This window comes from Phoenix dactylifera, mitochondrion (assembly GCF_009389715.1).
Source record: "Phoenix dactylifera mitochondrion, complete genome".
Classification (NCBI taxonomy): Eukaryota; Viridiplantae; Streptophyta; class Magnoliopsida; order Arecales; family Arecaceae; genus Phoenix; species Phoenix dactylifera.
The window spans coordinates 84,695-103,432 of record NC_016740.1 but is presented as its reverse complement, the minus strand read 5'-3'; the positions used below and the strand labels follow the sequence as shown (position 1 = coordinate 103,432).

The window sequence follows — 18,738 nt, the reverse complement described above, 5'->3', positions numbered from 1 at the left end:
GACATCAGGTAATATATTGAACACCAAACGTATCCCAAACATGCAACGGAAAATGATAAGAAGACAATCAGAAGGTTGGCAATGCAATTCGTTGTGTGCGGGGGCGGTCTCTATAAACGCTCCTACGATGGGATTCCACTTTTATGTTTGAAAGAGGAAAAAGCAGAAAAGATTCTGGAAGATGTCAACAATGGGGTCTGTGGTCCCCACATGAATGGGATAATGTTGGCCAAAAGATCTGGAGGCTAGGCTTTTACTGGATAACAATGGAGAACGATTGCCATCAGTACGTGAAAAGTGCCACAAGTGTCAGATTCATGCAAACGTCGATTCATGTGCCTCCGGCCTTACTTCACAATCTTACCTCTCCATGGCCATTTTGCACATGGGGAATTGACATCATCGGAAAGGTGACACCCAAAGCATCAAATGGACACGAATACATCTTAGTGGCAATTTCTTTCTTTACCAAATGGGTGGAAGCGGCATCTTATCGAACACTGACATCGGCAAAAGTGGCCAAGTTCATTAAAGACAAAAAATCTGCAGATATGGAGTACCGCACGAGCTAATTTCAGATCTGGGATCTCACTTCAAAAAAAGAAGTTGAGCAGCTGTGCATTCGGTATCAGATACAACAGCACAAATCCTCGCCGTACAGGCCTCAGACCAATGGAGCAGTGGAGGCAGCAAATCAAAAAATAGGTAAGATCCTGCGGAAGATGACAGACACATATCGAGATTGGCCCGAAAAGTTGCCACTGGCCCTGTGGGGGTATCGGACCTCCATTCGGACTTCCACCGGCGCTACTCCATACTCCCTGATTTATGGGATGGAAGCAGTGCTACCTGTTGAATTGGAAGTTCCATCCCTTAGGGTCGCCCTGGAATCCGAAATACCGGAAGCAGAATGGAAAAGCAAGGGGCAGGTTTGAGCAACTAAATCTGATAGCAGAACAGAGGATGAAGGCACTCCACCATACCCAGGGTTATCAAAGGAGGATTGCCAAAGCTTTCCATAAGAAGGTAAAGATCAGACATGTGCAACAAGGGGATCTGGTCTTAAAAGAGAATCGGGCTCGAATGAAGGGCCCTCCTCCCTTTCTCGTTTCCTGAGTGAGGAGAATGAACCTCTTCGGCAAATAGATAATAAGGTCAAAAAACCCAAAAGGGCAGTCATCGTGTAAAGAGTAAGATCAAGTGAGGTGCTATCCATGATACTGATGTTTAGTGTTTATGTTCGCGATGTTTGCGAGCGCGAACGCATACCGGAAAAAAAAATGGAAAATAGGGCCCTAGCCTCGTCGGCCCTCCAATTCTCAACCCCGACCTACACAAGTGGTTTTAGAACCCACATTTTGAAAAGTTCTGTTAGGTTCTTATCTTAGTAGCAGTCGGCGACCTTTTCTTCTTTTACTTCACATAGCTTTTCGTCTCCTTGATAGCAGGAAGTTCTCCAAAAGTATGAAAGGCTGGAGGACTTTGTACCATCCATTCCGGTGTGGTTGGATTCTGTTCAACAGCCCAAGGACTTGGAGCACATCTTTTGTTCTTTCCACTGCTTGAAGTGATTGTTACGACCACGAAGAAACGACGAATCCCAACTACGGATATATAAGAGCCGAAACTGCTCAGAGCATTCCATCCGGCGTAAGCATCTGGATAATCTGGAATGCGACGTGGCATACCCGAAAGCCCTAAGAAATGCATGGGAAAGAGGGTCGGATTAACCCCGAAAGAAGTGATCCAAAAATGGATTTGGCCTAAAGTTTCAGGGTATGTCCGACCAAAGATTTTACCCACCCAATAGTAAAATCCTGCAAATAAAGCAAAAACGGCTCCCATAGAAAGTACATAATGGAAATGTGCAACCACATAATAAGTATCATGTAGAGCAATGTCTAGCCCAGAATTTGCTAGAACTATTCCAGTGAGCCCTCCTATGGTGAACAAAAAGATGGACCCTACAGCAAATAACATGGGTGTTTTGTATTGTATCGAACCTCCCCACATGGTAGCGATCCAACTAAAGATTTTGATTCCAGTGGGGACAGCTATGATCATGGTAGCTGCGGTGAAGTAGGCACGCGTATCAACGTCTAAGCCCACAGTAAACATATGATGAGCCCGAACAAGAGATCCAGGAACACCTATACTGATCATGGCATAAACCATGCCTAAATACCCGAAGACCGGTTTTCCCGAAAAGGTCGATACGATATGACTAATAATACCGGATCCAGGCAGAATGGGAATATACACCTCTGGATGACCGAAGAACCGAAAGAGATGCTGGTATAATATGGGGTCTCCCCCTCCAGCAGGATCAGAAAAGGTTGTATTAAAGTTTCGATCGGTTAATAACATAGTAATTGCCCCTGCCAGTACCGGAAGTGATAATAAAAGTAGGAATGCTGTCACTAGAACGGACCACACAAAAAGGGGTGATCTATGCATAGTCATTCCAGGTCCACGCATGTTGGAGATAGTTGTTATAAAATTGATGGAACCTAAAATGGATGAAACACCTGATAGATGAGGACTAGAAATTGCTGAATCAACTGCTCCTCCAGAATGGCTGGTAATACCACTTAAGGGCGGATAGACCGTCCACCCAGTGCCGGTACCCACTTCTACTAAGGCTGGGCTTAATAGGAGCAAGAGACTTGGTGGCAACAACCAGAATGATATATTATTTGATCGTGGAAATGCCATGTCAGGTGCACCTATCAGAATCGGAACAGACCAATTACCAGATCCACCTATCATCGCCGGCATAACCATAAAAAATATCATTAAAGAAGCGTGAGCCGTTATTAAAACATTATAAAGTTGATGATTCCCACCAAGAATTTGATCGCCGGGTCGGGCTAATTCAATACGAATCAGTACTGAGAAGCATGTGCCCATCACTCCAGCAATGGCACTGAAGATGAAATATAGAGTACCGATATCCTTGTGGTTAGTGGAGAACAGCCATCGGACCGGATTTGTCATTAAAGTGTGAATGAACTTTCCTTCCTTATCAGAGGGGGGCCCTGTTAGGGGCTGAAAAAAAAAAGGTGGGGGATTCGAACCCAACTCTTCCTTCCACGACCCCTTACGCGATGATAACAACTGGGGGCTACCCATACGAGAACGTCGACTGAGCTAAATTAGCCACTTTTCGATCTGCTGTGGCCTACTAAAGAAACTCTAACGTTACAATGTTCATTATAGAATACCGCGTATCCATTTTTCCTTCCTTTAATAATACGATTAGCCTAATCTGCGAAGGTCGGTGAAGTAAAGAAATGCAGGATGACCGAAAACGAACTCGCGGAAGTTCGATCATATATAAATCAAAATGGACTTTTGACCAACTATGTCAGATATAACATCAAGCTCTATATTTAGCTGTTAGCCTTCAGACTAGCATCATTCCTTGCTTCTTTTCTTATAAGTAAGGCTAAAGTCAAGCAGAAATGATTGAATGAAAAAAAAGGAGAACACCCCCCTTTCGGACTAGCACTCCTAGCTTCCCTCCCTTTGAAGTAGATTTATCAGCTCCACGAGTCACTAGAAAGAAGGTGAAAGGCCCACCACTTCCACTTCTTCATTCATGGCCTATTTATTTGATTGATCTCCCTTTCGTATTCATTCGACCTGAGGCTGAAAAAAGAGTCTTCATAAAAAGAAAGGTTCTTTTATGCAATGCATAACGGGCGGGCCTCCTGTGGATTCCTCCAACTCAATGAATGAAGGGGGGAGTATGAGGAAGGCCGACTTTCTTTCTATATGAAGATGAAAAAAGGAAAAGGGTCAAACATTTCTTACTTAAGAATATGACTGAATGAGGAAGAGCTCCTTATGTGGTATCACTTTACCACCATCTGAAATGCGCGAAACTTCGATTGGTGGAAGCCAGTCCATGAAGATTCTCCCTTCTCTTACGTGCAATTCCCCTCTTTCGGTAAGCATCCAGTATCTCAGCAAATGAACATTTCTCTAAGCTTATCCTGTAGCTTATACGTCGTTTGAAAGCTGCTCCAAGGATCCAACGAATAGCTAAGGTTTGTTGACGATCCCTGGCAACAATCCCAGGGACATCATAAATAGTACCTGCGACTCCTACTTTTACCACTTCGCATATGGGCTTTATATTTTCTACGGCGTCAACCATAAGTTTGATTACATCGCGTTCAGTTCGAGCTGGGCGATGAAAAGTTTTATAAACAATAGCACGAACTCTCGTTCTTTTACCATCGATCATGCGAAAGTTTACCAACTTCTTGATCAATTGTTTTTGCTCACCATCCAAGTCCCCCATATAGCTGAGAATTTCCGAGCAATTGGAAGCCGCTTTCGATGACGAGGCCGAAAAATTGATATTACGCAATCGTTACTGTCCATCTTTATCAGCCAACTCCCCTCTTTCCTTCCATAACTAATATCGTACGAATGGATGACTGACCCACGGCACTTAGAAAAGAAAAAGAAAAGAAAGGTGGTTAGGATCCAGAGTCCCTTCCCTTATCATGGAAGTAAGTAACTCACCATGACAAGAGCCAGCGCTCTCACAACGAAAGGCTCCTTCCTAACTAACTAAAAACAATAATATGGAACCCACAATTACGTACGACAATACAGAAAGAGCCTACACGGAATCCTTCTCTCTGACCACTCAATCAATCATTGATCAATGAAATAGATTTGTCCACCTTCATCCACAAACAATCGTCCTCCACGACAAGGGATAGGCAACCCACCTCGGACCACCACTGTGACTTTTGCAGCAAAATGGAGTTCACGAAGGATTGACTCGATTTTTTTCAGCGAAAGCACATTGGAATCCTCCGGGCGAGGCAGTGCTATGACACCTTGTTCGTAAAAGCGAGCATAACGATAGGGATAAGAAGAAACAAACCATCGATCAAAATCATCCAATACAAAAAACAAAAGCACTGATGTAATGAGGTTTGCTTGCGGGATTCCGGTAGGCAACGAGCAATCATCACCATTATAAGACACAATCTTAATAGACAAGAATGATTTAACTAAATTGAGAATCACAGCATTTTCCACGATACAACTCAATTTAGAAAGCAGCCTGTCTCGGGAGATCCGCTCTTCCCCTCTCCCGCCCTTCGTGCACTCGCGGCACGGCAAAAAAGGGACCGGAGAAGCCTCAAGAAACAAGATCTACAGTCAAATGGATGCCCACGGGTAAGGGATTAGAGCAGGCAAAGAAGACTGATGAAGCCGAAGGTAGTGCAGTAGCCTCGATAAAGTACCACTACTATTGGATCCCTCTTTAGGAATAATAAATATCTTATTTAGAGTACTTTCTATATAATTTATACCTCTTATGGGAAAAAAAGTATACTTATCTCTTTTGAGGGATCAAAATCAACAGTACTCCTCCCCGGAAATCCCAATAGCCGGTCTCTCTCTACAATGAGTATAGTTGAGTGTTTCCTATCTCATCCGTTAGAGAGAGGGATATTTTTTATCCAGGGTAAGGCAACGGGAGGATACTGTAGAATAAATATCCCAAAACCCCTCTTTAGGGATAAGAAATAAAATAGAAGAAGAAAATTCGATTTTCACTAAAAAGCTATTATGTGGCACATGCCGTCACTAGGGAGACCTCAGTCGACGCTCCCCACCAATGAATTTTTGTGACTTCTAGTCCAACTGGACTGGGAGAACAACAGTCAGGTGCACCCATTGGACGCTGGAGCCAATGCTCTACACGTAGGCCCGGCTCATTAAACAGGAAAAAACACATAACACATGATTGCACAAACCATGCACTGGCCCAGCAAGGCCTTAAACATGCGCTTTTCTTACCAGATAAGTTTATCACACGTGCAGGAGAATTCGATTATACGATATTTTAATTTATTTTATTGTAATAGTAGCACAGATGGAAGTGAATTTGAATTGTTAGTGAGCAAAGAACTATAAAAATAATAGTTAATAATTCGAGTTTTTTTCAGTCTAATTTATAGATATTATTCTTCTGGGATAAAATAAAATGATGGAAGTCAGTCCACAAATGATGTCAGACTAAGTAAGTCCCGTATTATTGATGAGTTCTGGACTAATTACTACAGTAAGCTGTCGGGTATTTCTAAATCAAAGAGTTCTAATGTTTTACAGTATCAGGATGAAGTTATCAAGTTGTTGAATTCAAAGAAGAATAAAAAAGGAGAAATTTTGTTTACCGAGACAGAGTTGATTGATTTACAGATGACTATTGAAGAATTGACAATGAAGTTCGATGAGCGAAGTATCTATAATTCAAGTCCTAACTTGATCAAGCTATTGATTAGTAAAGATTTGCCTACTGCAAAGGAATATCTAAAGACTCACCTATCAACGGAGTATTTACCTATGCTTAATCAGTTTGGTCACTATATGCTTGAGGCTATCATTATTCATGTACTAGGGTTGGTGTTCAACTGTGTTCGGGATTTATCTGTAGTTAGGGTATCTACTTTGTTGGAACAGCTTGATTCTGCTGTACGAGATCAAGCAAGATTTATGTTAATAAAAGCAGCGGGTAGTGGTAAGGTGGAAGGAGTCGTCACTAGTAAGGCTGAATCAGATAAGGATGCAGTGAAGTTCGATTCCAAAGGAGCTACCAAGAAGGGAAAAGTCAAAGTTACTAGGACTCATTATGCGATCGGGGTCCACTTGGTCAATTTCTTGGTGGAAAGAGGTCTTATACATTTGTCAAGTGAAGTGAGCTTTACAGAAGTACCGGTGGTTAATAAGAAAGGTAAGGGCTATATACCAATAAATTGTTATGCGATGTGTAATTTTGACTTCAGTCTGCTTCCTATAAAACTCAATCTTCCGATGGTTTGCAATCCGTTACCTTGGAATTCAACTGAAGAGTCACCAACAATGTTAACGGATCTTTCAGGGGGTTACTTAAGCGGACCTACCTTAGACATCTATAATAGGTTTCGTATATTAACTTCTCGTGACTTGAGCCATTTCTATGTCACTTTGAAATATTCAGGGTACAAGCGTATGTGCACTATATTGAATAGTCTTCAGTCTCAAGTGTTTGAGATAAACAATAAGGTATTGGAGTTCATTCTTCAAAATCGTAATCGCTTAGTTGAATTGGGTCTTCTTATGCCAAGAAATCTAGCGTACGTGAATCTGAAAGAAGCCTCTGACCTATTGAGGTTCAGTTACTTCAGTGACAAAGGTGTTCAGAATGCTTGTAGCTGTCACGTTTTGATAAAGGAATTAGTTAAGCGGGTGCAGCGTGCTAGGTATGAAGAATTCGTAATAAGACTTGCGTCTGCATACGATGGTTATCAATTTGATTTGCCTGCCTTCATGGACTTCCGTGGTCGAATCTACCGCTCAGGTGTATTGCATTTTCATGAGCGTGATTTGTCACGAAGTTTAATAGTGTTTGCCGGTCAACCTAAAGCACTAAACAGCCAGTTGGCTAAGACTATAAGTCAAGACTTAGCATGTGCAGCAGCCTTTAAGTATAAGAAGTTCTTTAACTTAGATGATGCATTTAAATGGTATAACGAACACCAGAGTCTAATGTTAGCTTCGGACGAAAGTTTAATGAAATTTGCAGTGCAAGCTAGTGATCCATTTCAGTTCCTAGCCAAGATCCTGTCTAAGGATATAGTTAGTAATTATCATAAGGTTCCAGTGACACAAGATGCTTCTGCGAGTGCTTATCAAATTATGAGTTATCTCTTGCTTAACCAAGAAATGGGTAGGCGAACGAATCTTCTTCCATCATCAGACGGTCAAATCCAAGATGTGTACATGTGCTTGCAGGAAGAGCTTAAGAAGTTCTTGGTTACAAGATTGGATGCTAATAAGTATGCAGTCATACTTTCTATGTTAACGAGAAAGCTCGTCAAAGGATTGTTTATGCCATTAATATATGGTAAGACAGTCTCGAGCATGGCTAAGGATATAATGGATCATTATGGATCATTGCTAAGTCATAAGGATAGCTATGGCCTCGCTGTACTTTGCTATGAATTTTTGAGCTTGAAATATCCAGACATAGTCAATTTGCTCAATTTGATTAACCTAATCGGTTGGTTTTGTTCAAAATTGGATAAACCTGTGTTCTATAGTATACCTTACATCACTACTGTGCAGGACTATATGCGTAGCAAAGCAACGGATATATGGCTTTATGATAGGGTAAGCAAGAAGAGACGTCGGGTTACTCTCCGAGTGCCTACGCCGGATAGGGATAGTCGCAAGACTAAAGTGGCTACCTGCGTCAACTTTATTCATCAGAAAGATGCCTATATAGCTATGAAAGTGGTAGAGGAACTTCTTTTGATTCAAGGAGCGCCGGTGTACACGGTACACGATAATTTCATAACCACTGCTCTTTACGCAAGAATGGTTCCCGAAATCTATACAGGTGTATTTGTAAATATGGGTGCTCCACTTCGATTCATAAATCAGTTTATTAATAGGAATCTGATCTTGCCAGACTTCCCGTTTTACATGGATTTATCAGACTCACCTGAAGAAAAGGCTTCTGCACGCAAAATAGAAGAGCGGTTGCCGAAGAACCCAAGCAATTATGTCTTTCACTGGGTGGAAGATCCTATTCCAGGTGAGGATATTAGATATTTTTTGGATTATCTCATGCCTAAGGATTTGAGTAAAACAGAGAGAATCAAATGGGATAGAAATATATCTGCTACAGTGAGTTGTTACGAGAAATATTGCAATACTGTGTGCGGTGAAGCTCATTTTAAGATGCCATCGGATGGTGGGAAACGTCATGCTGAGAAGTGGAATGAATTTAAGGCAGATCTCTCGAGATGGGGGAATCTCGGGTGTAACTACAGCGTGCACTACTAAAGTAATATGATAGCAATGAAACATACATTTATAAATAGTGTTTATTCTATGTTCAATGGTTATTGGAACCGTTTACAGCAGTTAATCGATTGGGAAAAATGCAAGGATCCATATTTAGGATTGAGAATAGCTGAAGTCAAATTTAAAGAGCCTTACCCGCAATGTGCAGACATTGAAGTTATAACATTGGCAGTAATGCGACTGTTAATGAAGTACGTTTACAATACTGGGTTTCAGTATGGTAAGTTTACTATTAGTTATGTCATGAAAATACCAACAGGAGATGTTTCCTTTACAATAGGTAATGCTATTTCTTTAAATGATTCTAGCGGGAATGCAGTGCCTAACATGGATGTATATGCTATTATTAGGAAATTAATAATTTGAAAAGCTGAGGATTACGATAAAGCTTTGCTATCAGGTGTATACATTCGAGTGTATCTTTCAGGTAGGCTGGAATCCCTAGAAAAAGAGTTACCTCTTAGCTCCGATGAAATTTATAGCAAAATATGGCAATTAATTAACGCCTGCATAGTTGGTGGTTCACCACGAGAAGTGAAAGCTATGGGTAGGAAGCGTCGTTATCCCGATCATGTACCTGCACTCAAACCTACGAGTAAGGCAAGGCGGCCTTTCATTGTAGCCGATACGGAGACTGTTCTAATAAATGATGTCCATGTGCCTTACGCTGCGGGTTTCTTAGTGGTTAAGCCGGGTGAAGATGTGGGTTCCAAGCCTGATTATGAAATTGAAACATATTTCAGTGAAGATCACATATTTGTAATACCTTCATTTGAAGAAAGGAGTAATCGAATGTTGTTCGACTTTCTAGAGCGTTTAGCTGCAGTGGTTGCTGTTGAAACTGACATTCGAACGGTTGACTTCCATAACTTCTCACGATTCGATGGTATTCTATTAATGAAATATTATGCTGCTCATGGGGACAAGTACTCCATCAAACCGCTTATGAGGAACCATACTCTTTACGAGTTAGCAGTGTATCGGGGAAAGAAACTGGTGTTCCGTCTAAGAGATTCATACACTCTGCTCCGGTCCACCACCGGGGGGTTCTTAGGGGGACAGAAGAGAACCCAATCAACCCCAGTATGGAATAGTTGATTTGAGTTCGGATTGGCATGGGAAGACTTGTTGGGCGAGGGTAATGCTTGGTTCTTGTCTTGCTGCTTGGTAGGCCAGCCAGTAAGTCGGTTAATAAACCTTTCCTGTCCGGTCTGGTCGACCACAGCCACAGGGTTGCTCATAGGGGGGAAAGCTTCCCTAAGGAGAGGGGAATCCCTCTATTGAACCACAATGGCGAAACGATCCCGCAGTCAAAACTGTGAAAAAAACAAAACCTTCTACGCCCGAAAGCCTTCTATCTTCTTTTTCCGTTGTCGCTAATAAGAGGAAGTGCTTTTCAACTCTAAATAGCGGACAAGTGCGGAAAAGATGAAAAAGTGTCCCATGCCACCTTCTGTCTTTGCCCTAAGAACCGTCTTCCCCCGTATGGAGCCACCGTCGTTCATCCTTGGCATGCCTACTTCCCTTTCTTAGAGGGGGTAACCTACCACCGGAGGTTACCAGGCGGCCCTGTAGTTTCGAAGCTTCCAGCCAGAGTTGCAGGGCCGATGTCCGCCGTCTTGTGCTGATGTGCTTGCTCTGTTATTATATTAAGGATCAATCCGTTTCGGCATAGCAGATTACGCCCCCTCAGAGTGGTTACTGGACAAGGCTGGGCTGGATAGACTGCTAGGGGGAGTAATACCCCGGAACGTCCAAGTCCACCTCTTCCTTTTCTCCGTGTTGTGACCCCAAAGCAAAGTACACGAACCCCCTGTGTACTGTAATCGAGCGCTTCTTTAATCATGGCCGTCAGAGAACCAAAGGCTGGTGGTCCAGCTGCTATTCGCTTCTCATTTTCGAGCATTGGCGAGCATCTCAACCCATACGGAGGAAGAGGCGTATGTAGAAGGTTCCGATCCGCTAAGCTACTAAGGACTGATCGTACATCAGCGATTTCTAACATCATTGTACGGAAATTCTCCATTGATAAGAGATGCAGATAGATGATAACAGCTGAATATAATATAGAGTAAGAAGTGCTTTTAGTGGAAGCTTTGTAGATCTTGTATGCACAGTACAGTGAGATAAGATGTTAATAGCTTCCCGTCCCGCTATTCCTGATTCTTGATAGCAAAGGATGAATCACACTTTTGAGATGACAGACCTTACGAGTTCCGTCGTCTTGCTTTCAGGAAAGAGACTCTTGTTCGATTCAATGTGGGAATACCCGGCAATCGTAGATCTACGAATAGAAATTTTTTTCGTGAGGACGCTTTCTGATTGTACCAATAGACCTTCTCATCTCAGATTAAGAATCCTCTTCTCTTCCGACTTCTGGTGTAACTCCCTTTCGGGTGTTGGTGGTTCCGTCCTGGTTCGGTGTATGTGTATGGGGTATGGGCTCGGTTCGGTGTATGTGTATGGGTTCGCATACGTCTTCTTTTTCTTCGCTTCTTTCTTTGTTTTTGTACTCTAAAGAGAGTGAAGTGACTCATGGGTATGGGTCACGAACGAAATAACAAGTAAGTGGAAGGTAGTTGACGGAGGATCAGTTGTAGTTCGAGTGAAATTTCTTAAGTCACCCCAGATGTTCCGATCTTCAGAAGATATGTTGCTTTTGTAAGTTGTTTGGTTGTAGTTGTTTCCGTCCTGTTTCTGGGTCGGATTACTCCTCTCTCTCCCTTTATATATAACGCATGCAGTAATTATTAAACACTCGGATCAGGACCTTCTTGAATGGGTGGAAGCTGGCGGCAGGGCTTGCTTAACCGGATACACGGAATTGGGATCTCTCTCGCATGCAAATCTTTCTATCGGGAAACCCTCGAAACTTCTATGTTCGTTGGTAGGAGCGGCGGGATCGGGATGATGATTTTTTTTTAATAAAAAATCAAAAAATGAGAAGAATAAGAATATTTAGACCAAAAAAAAGAACAAATGGCAAGAGAAAGATATTGTATATAGATGGAGGAAAAAATAACGATGTGGAAAACAAGACAGGGATTTTTGACAATGACACTGTACAACAATTTTGAAAAGGGATGTAGCGCAGCTTGGTAGCGCGTTTGATTGGGGTTCCAAATTATTCAAAGGTTCAAATCCTGTCATCCCTACCCATTACTTATCCTATGGGCAGTAACGAGGGATCAATTGAGATCGATGAAAATTGGACAAAATTTTGAGTTTAATTAGACTATATGCATGCGGTACAAAAATCATCCTTTTCTTCTTTACAGCTTTTTCTCCTGTCGTAAGAAAGCGCTCTTAGTTCAGTTCGGTAGAACGTGGGTCTCCAAAACCCGATGTCGTAGGTTCAAATCCTACAGAGCGTGATTCTGTTCTTGTTATGTTATGTCGAATCAAAAAAAAAAACTTAACAAAACAAAGTGGAATTGCAACTTGAATTTGACCTCCTGCAGATCAAGGAGGAGGTTAATAAAGAAAAAAATGTTTTTTTGGAGCCCCAAGTTAAAGGTATAAAATTTTTGAATACCTAACTATTTTCCACAAAGTGGTGACGAAACGTATAACTTGTACAAATCTTTCCATTTTCGATCCGATCCATTCGTTCGTAGAGCTATTTACTCGATCGCAGACATTTCTGCAACACCTCTAACAGAGGAACAAATAGTCAATTTTGAAAGAACTTATTGTCAGCCTCTTTCAGATATGAATCTATCTGATTCAGAAGGGAAGAACTTGTATCAGTATCTCAGTTTCAATTCAAACATGGGTTTGATTCACACTCCATGTTCTGAGAAATATTGACCATCCGGAAAGAGGAAAAAACGGAGTCTTTGTCTAAAGAAATGCGTTGAGAAAGGGCAGATGTATAGAATCTTTCAACGAGATAGTGCTTTTTCAAATCTCTCAAAATGGAATCTGTTCCAAACATATATGCCATGGTTCCTTACTTCGACAGGGTGCAAATATCTAAATTTGACCCTTTTAGATACTTTTTCAGACCCATTGCCGATACTAAGTAGCAGTCAAAAATTTGTATCCATTTTAAATGATATTATGCATGGATCAGATATATCATGGCCAATTCCTCAGAAGATTCTTCCACAATGGACTCTGATAAGTGAGATTTCGAGTAAGTGTTTACAGAATCTTCTTCTGTCCGAAGAAATGATTCATCGAAATAATGAGTCACCCGTTCCATTGATATGGACACATCTGAGATCAACAAATGCTCGGGAGTTCCTCTATTCAATCCTTTTCCTTCTTCTTGTTGCTGGATATCTCGTTCGTATACATCTTCTCTTTGTTTCCCGAGCCTCTAGTGAGTTACAGACAGAGTTAGAAAAGATCAAATCTTTGATGATTCCATCATACATGATTGAGTTGCGAAAACTTCTGGATAGGTATCCTACATCTGAACTGAATTCTTTCTGGTTAAAGAATCTCCTTCTATTTCCGAAGGCTAAGAAGTTAGTGCCGGAGAAAGAGCACGTCGAAAGGAAAAGCCAATCTTTTGCAGGGGGAGCTCCTATAGAAAGTATAATCAACGGATGATTCGAGATTCCAACAACATGAAAAAAGACTAAGATGCGGAATAGAGATTGTGACAACTAAACAAGCACTGGTAGGAAGATGTACAATCTATCGTTCGTGCTATCGGACTTATGAAGAACCGTGCGCTATCCATTCATTGTCCACAAAATATTTCATTGATGCTTTTCACATGCTGATTCACCTCTTTCTTAACCTCTATCCTGAACTGAAAGCAAAGATGAAGAGCATATTATGGAAAAGCCCACGGGTAATAAGGTCCCTATTGATCCATCATTCACAGCTATCTATTGCTTCCCGGAGTAGCCGAAGATCCATGGAACCACTCTTTCCCTTCCCCGAGAGCACTAGCCAAGAACCTGAGAAGCCCTCTTCAATAAAGGAGAAAACCACCCGGGACACATGCATGCTTGGCTTCCTACTCCCTGTTGTCTGAAAGTTTCTTCTCAAATCACTGCCAACTGCTCGGGCTCGGGTTCTTTCTTTTCTGATTGAATGGATGGCTGCGAAAGCGACTCATGCTGAAACCAATGAATGATGATTCCACGAGTCCTTCTTCCCCAGTCCGCGGAAACCTTTCATCATAGGAGATAGAACAGCTCAATGGTTATTGTCGGTAAAGAGAAAAAAGATAGTCTTTCATCAAAGGTAATTGAATCATAGGAGTACATTTTTTCATCCAAAGGGGACCCTTTCTCTCAATTGAATGGGCTCTCATGGATCGCGCATCCTATATATAGGCGTACTGTGCTCTAGCTTTCTAAGCATGCTTTGTCTTCTGAACATCGCTAGCTTTATCGGTCTCAGGGAGATCTGGTCCTCTCGCTTCAGGGCATAGTGCTTCTGAATCTCTTCTATACCCCTTAGATGATGCTGCCTCTGAGACTGACGGGAGGGTTCCATCTTCCTCTTTTAGGTAGGCTCTTTCTTCATCTCTTTTTCGGTCCCCGATGGAGTCCCTCTTCCCCGCTAGAACTTTTCCTCTTCTGTCTTCAGCCCTTCCTGCCTATCTGTTTCCTTTGCAGCTACGGAATCAGCTAGTTGAGAATGCGCCCTGCCTGATCGATATGATGACCTGAGCTCTACTCTCAAACAAGAGTCTCTGGTCACGAAAATCCGTCTTTGTTTACGGCTCAATTGCTCTCGCTGCTTATCCTGCCACGAAGAAGGGTTGTGATAAGAAACGCTCAATTTTTCGTGCTCTTGCTACAGTTAAACGATCTTCTTCGGATAATTCGTCCAACCCAAGGATAGCTATAATGTCCTGAAGTTCTTTGTAACGTTGTGAAGTTTGCTTAACTCTTTGCGCAGTTTCATAATGTTCCTCACCAACGATTCGAGGTTGTAACATAGTTGACGTTGAATCTAACGGATCCACTGCTGGATAAATACCTTTAGCAGCTAATACTCTTGATAGTACGGTAGTAGCATCTAAATGTGCAAATGTCGTGGCAGGAGCAGGGTCGGTCAAATCGTCCGCAGGTACATAAACCGCTTGGATCGAAGTTATAGATCCCTCTTTGGTAGAGGTAATTCTTTCTTGCAAAGAACCCATTTCTGTACTAAGGGTAGGTTGATAACCCACTGCGGAAGGCATTCTCCCTAATAAGGCGGATACTTCTGATCCTGCTTGGACGAAACGAAAAATATTGTCGATGAATAGAAGCACGTCTTGTTCATTAACATCCCGGAAATATTCCGCCATGGTTAGGGCAGTTAAACCAACTCTCATACGAGCTCCCGGCGGTTCATTCATTTGACCATAGACTAGAGCTACTTTTGATTCCGCAATATTTTTTTCATTAATCACTCCGGATTCTTTCATTTCCATGTAAAGATCATTTCCTTCACGAGTACGTTCGCCTACTCCGCCAAATACGGATACGCCTCCATGAGCTTTGGCAATGTTATTGATCAATTCCATGATGAGTACTGTTTTACCCACTCCAGCTCCCCCAAATAGTCCGATTTTTCCTCCACGGCGATAAGGAGCTAAAAGATCCACCACTTTAATCCCTGTTTCAAAGATTGATAATTTCGTATCTAACTGTATAAAGGCAGGCGCAGATCTATGAATAGGAGATGTTGTACGAGTATCTACAGGACCTAAATTATCAACAGGCTAGGGAAGCCCTGATGAGATTGAAACCAGAGGAGAGCGGGCTTTGGAGAGAAGATGCCCGAGACCAAGCTCTAAAAAGGCATGTAGGATTTGCTCCCGTTGGAGCCCCTTTTTTTCCATTCTTTTCTCTCTCTCTCAGATCTATAAAGGAACCTTAAAAGAGGAGGGCCCTTCCTCTAGCACCAATCTCTTGCTGCTAAAAACGTCGACCTTCGATACCAGCTATCTCTCAGAAATAGAACTAGGCTGTCAGTTGCTCTTCTATACAGTCGAGTTAGATGGCATTACTTGTTTTGCCACATTGCTCTTTCTTCCTTTGATTGGCTGCACCTGAAGTAACTCATTCCCAATCGCATTTCTGGTTAAGAGAAGTAGGTTCTTTGGCTCTCTTCTTTTTTGAATTATTGATTGGATCAAAGAGGGGTAGCTACACCATAGGAATGATTCAAAGGTAGGAAGAGTTTAGGCTGTTAGCGTGATGAAGAGGAATGCGGCTAATCCCTCCACGGTACTCTGCTCTGCTGAACATGGTAAAAAGGGCTTCATTCAGCCAACGAGAGGTTTCGAAGTAACTCGACTGTATGAGCTTTCGGCCACGACCTAGAGGGGTGAAGAGGTGCTGTTGAGCCCGACCATCCATTACATCATATACAATAGATCTTACTGCTTTAGCAGCTTTCTTTCTTGCAATCAAGCAGCCTTTCTCACTTCCGGCACACTTGCTATACTTCCAAAAGCGGGTCATAAACGGGGGTTTTTTGCCTCAAGTCTCAGTCTTCTTCAATGGCAGGAATGGCTGGATTGAAGAGCACACAGCTAGTCGACTGTAAGGAATTGAGTGAGCCGAGCATAGCGAGGAGGAGATAGATTTAAACATTTTCACAGTCGGGCTGGGTTAAGAACCATCAATTGCACTTGCTGCGAGTCAGCCCTATTTGATAAAAGGAAAGACTTACTAAATCTCCAACGGCCACACTAGATACTGGTTTTCATAGACAGAGCTACTCCAAGCCCAATACAAAAAATGAATCATATTTGATGAACCATGAAGTTGTTTCTTTCTACTCAGTACCATCTTGCCTACCTCTAGATTCTAGAAGTAGTGACACCGTAACACATTACCTCGTAGATTAGATTGATTGAGGATACTTTCTCATGTCACATATACCGTTTGCATGTAATTACTGATACAATTGAAATAAGATCCCAAATCAACGCTTTCTTTGTCATCTTCAGAATCATGGGTTCTCTTCAAAAACTCCCATTGGCAATTCTTGTTGCTAGTTCGGTTCTATTCATCTTTCCGGGTCACTACGTTCTCATAAGCTTCGGGTCTGTCCGTTAGTGGTGATTGGTCATTAAGGTTCCTTTTGGCTTGCTTTTCCTGCTATCCCGCTAAGCTTTCTTGTTTCATGCCTTCTGGCTCTGCGTAACATAACATCAACTGACAGACCTAGCTATATTGAAGAGAGTTTGGTTGGGAACCTTTGCTTTTTGTTGTGCCGGAAATCCGGGTATGAAGGCTACGCAAGAGTTTTCTTTTCCGCGGATGACGAGGCTTTGAGTTCCTATTACTGCAGCTAGCTGAGACAGAGACCAAGGACCTGTTGCTCCAACCATTCTAGTGGACCGGTTCAGCTGTGATCAAATCGCCTCTTTGCGAAAATCCTTTAAAGCCCCCAATCGGCTCTTGGAGAAGCCCGGCCGGGGAAGATGAATAGCTAAAGTATCCATCATCCTATGATCACATTCCTATGGAGAAGGGACAGCTATCACTCGTATGCGAACGGATCCTCTCTTGTCTTAACATAATTACCAAATCCATTCCTACTGCCACCGCTCGTCCCTTCCCATGGTAGGCTAAGCCGGAACGAGAGAACTGCGCTTACGCCTTTTGTTCACACCAAGACTGAACCACGTGAAAGGAAAGCTAGTCGAACGTCAGCGGGAAGGATTGCAGCTAAGCTAAGACCAGATTCTGTAACAGCAAAAGCAGCACTGACGTCTTTCTCTTATACCGCTCCTGCCTTGCCCATTGAGTGAAATCATCCATTCCAGGGGAGTAGCCCCCCTCTTCCGCTTTCAGGCAAGGGTAGCTGAAAAGTCACAAGGTTCTGAAGAAAAAAGCCAAGCTGACTGAATCTGAACTCAATGATTGAAAGTCCAAGATCAGCTGTTCAATGAAACTCTGCCTTTAAAGAAGGGCATGAAGCTGTGGGATCGAACTGGCAGCTAACTCTACGGATTCCTAGCCAGATGCTTTCTAGTGGCATAGAAAATCTGTTTTAGATCCCGAATCTACTGCCTTAGGAAGGAGGAATTTCCTTGCCTTGTAATGAGCAAGAATCGACTGACCTTGCTATCTACGAGACAAGATAGCTGGGTTGGGTGGGATGTGAAGAAATGGAAATAGCCCCTTGCCCGGTACTAAGAGGTTCCATTCCCCGTATCGCATCTCTAGCCCTGAGATATTGATATTAGGAGTTGGGTGCTTGAGAAGGACCAATCTTAGGCAGGAAATGCATCCATTCAATCCATGTACGTATCAAAAAGTGATGGAGGTCGCAGCCTATCCGAACCAACTGGAGTGAAGTTGGTTGCCGACAAGTCTGTCCCCTTCGGATACAGATTTCAGACTGCATGGGCTTTAGCTCTCGCCCTATAAAGTAGGCCGCATTCGCCCTAAACGAAAAGAGTTCCACGAATGAATAAGAAGATCTCGTTCGATTTCCTGCATGAGGGAAATCGACCGATAGACATGCTTAACTTTAAGTAGTGCTAGGATTACTTTCCTTCTTACAGTAGTCTTGCTAGTAGATAGCTGTTGTAGGAGTAGCACTAGGATAAGTCGGGGTAAGGACTTCGTAAACCTTACGACTCTTCCTTCATAGTATAACATCACTTTTTTTAGACTGTGCCATTCTTTCAACTGTTAGAATAACTTGAAGGAAGAACTCTGAACTTCAAAGCCTAGGGGGCCTAGTAGAGCGAGTGAGTTCCATGCCTACCAAAGAGGCTCTCCCTTATAGCTCTTCCTTAGTTGCTCTTTTACCGATACCATCTCTTTAGGTAGTGAAGTGACAAAAGGTGGCAGTCAAGTCTCTATACCCTCCTTTTTAGGAAGATAGCAGCCATCAAGACAGCGAAGAATCACTTATAGAAAGGATTCTTAAAGG

The 18,738-nt window shown here is 42.5% G+C and overlaps 3 protein-coding genes across 3 annotated transcripts; 1 reads left to right on the top strand and 2 right to left on the bottom strand.

Annotated features, from left to right (window-relative positions):
* Window positions 1-1,413: 1,413 nt before the first annotated feature.
* On the bottom strand, window positions 1,414-2,997 carry cox1 (cytochrome c oxidase subunit 1). Its single transcript has one exon. It carries the CDS (start codon window positions 2,995-2,997, stop codon window positions 1,414-1,416), a length of 1,584 nt encoding a protein of 527 aa, YP_005090365.1.
* An 865-nt stretch (window positions 2,998-3,862) lies between these two features.
* rps7 (ribosomal protein S7) lies at window positions 3,863-4,309 on the bottom strand. Its single transcript has one exon. The coding sequence runs from the start codon at window positions 4,307-4,309 to the stop codon at window positions 3,863-3,865; it is 447 nt and encodes a 148-aa protein (YP_005090364.1).
* A 1,925-nt stretch (window positions 4,310-6,234) lies between these two features.
* RNA_pol (DNA-dependent RNA polymerase) lies at window positions 6,235-8,862 on the top strand. The gene has a single exon. The coding sequence runs from the start codon at window positions 6,235-6,237 to the stop codon at window positions 8,860-8,862; it is 2,628 nt and encodes an 875-aa protein (YP_005090363.1).
* Window positions 8,863-18,738: the final 9,876 nt, after the last annotated feature.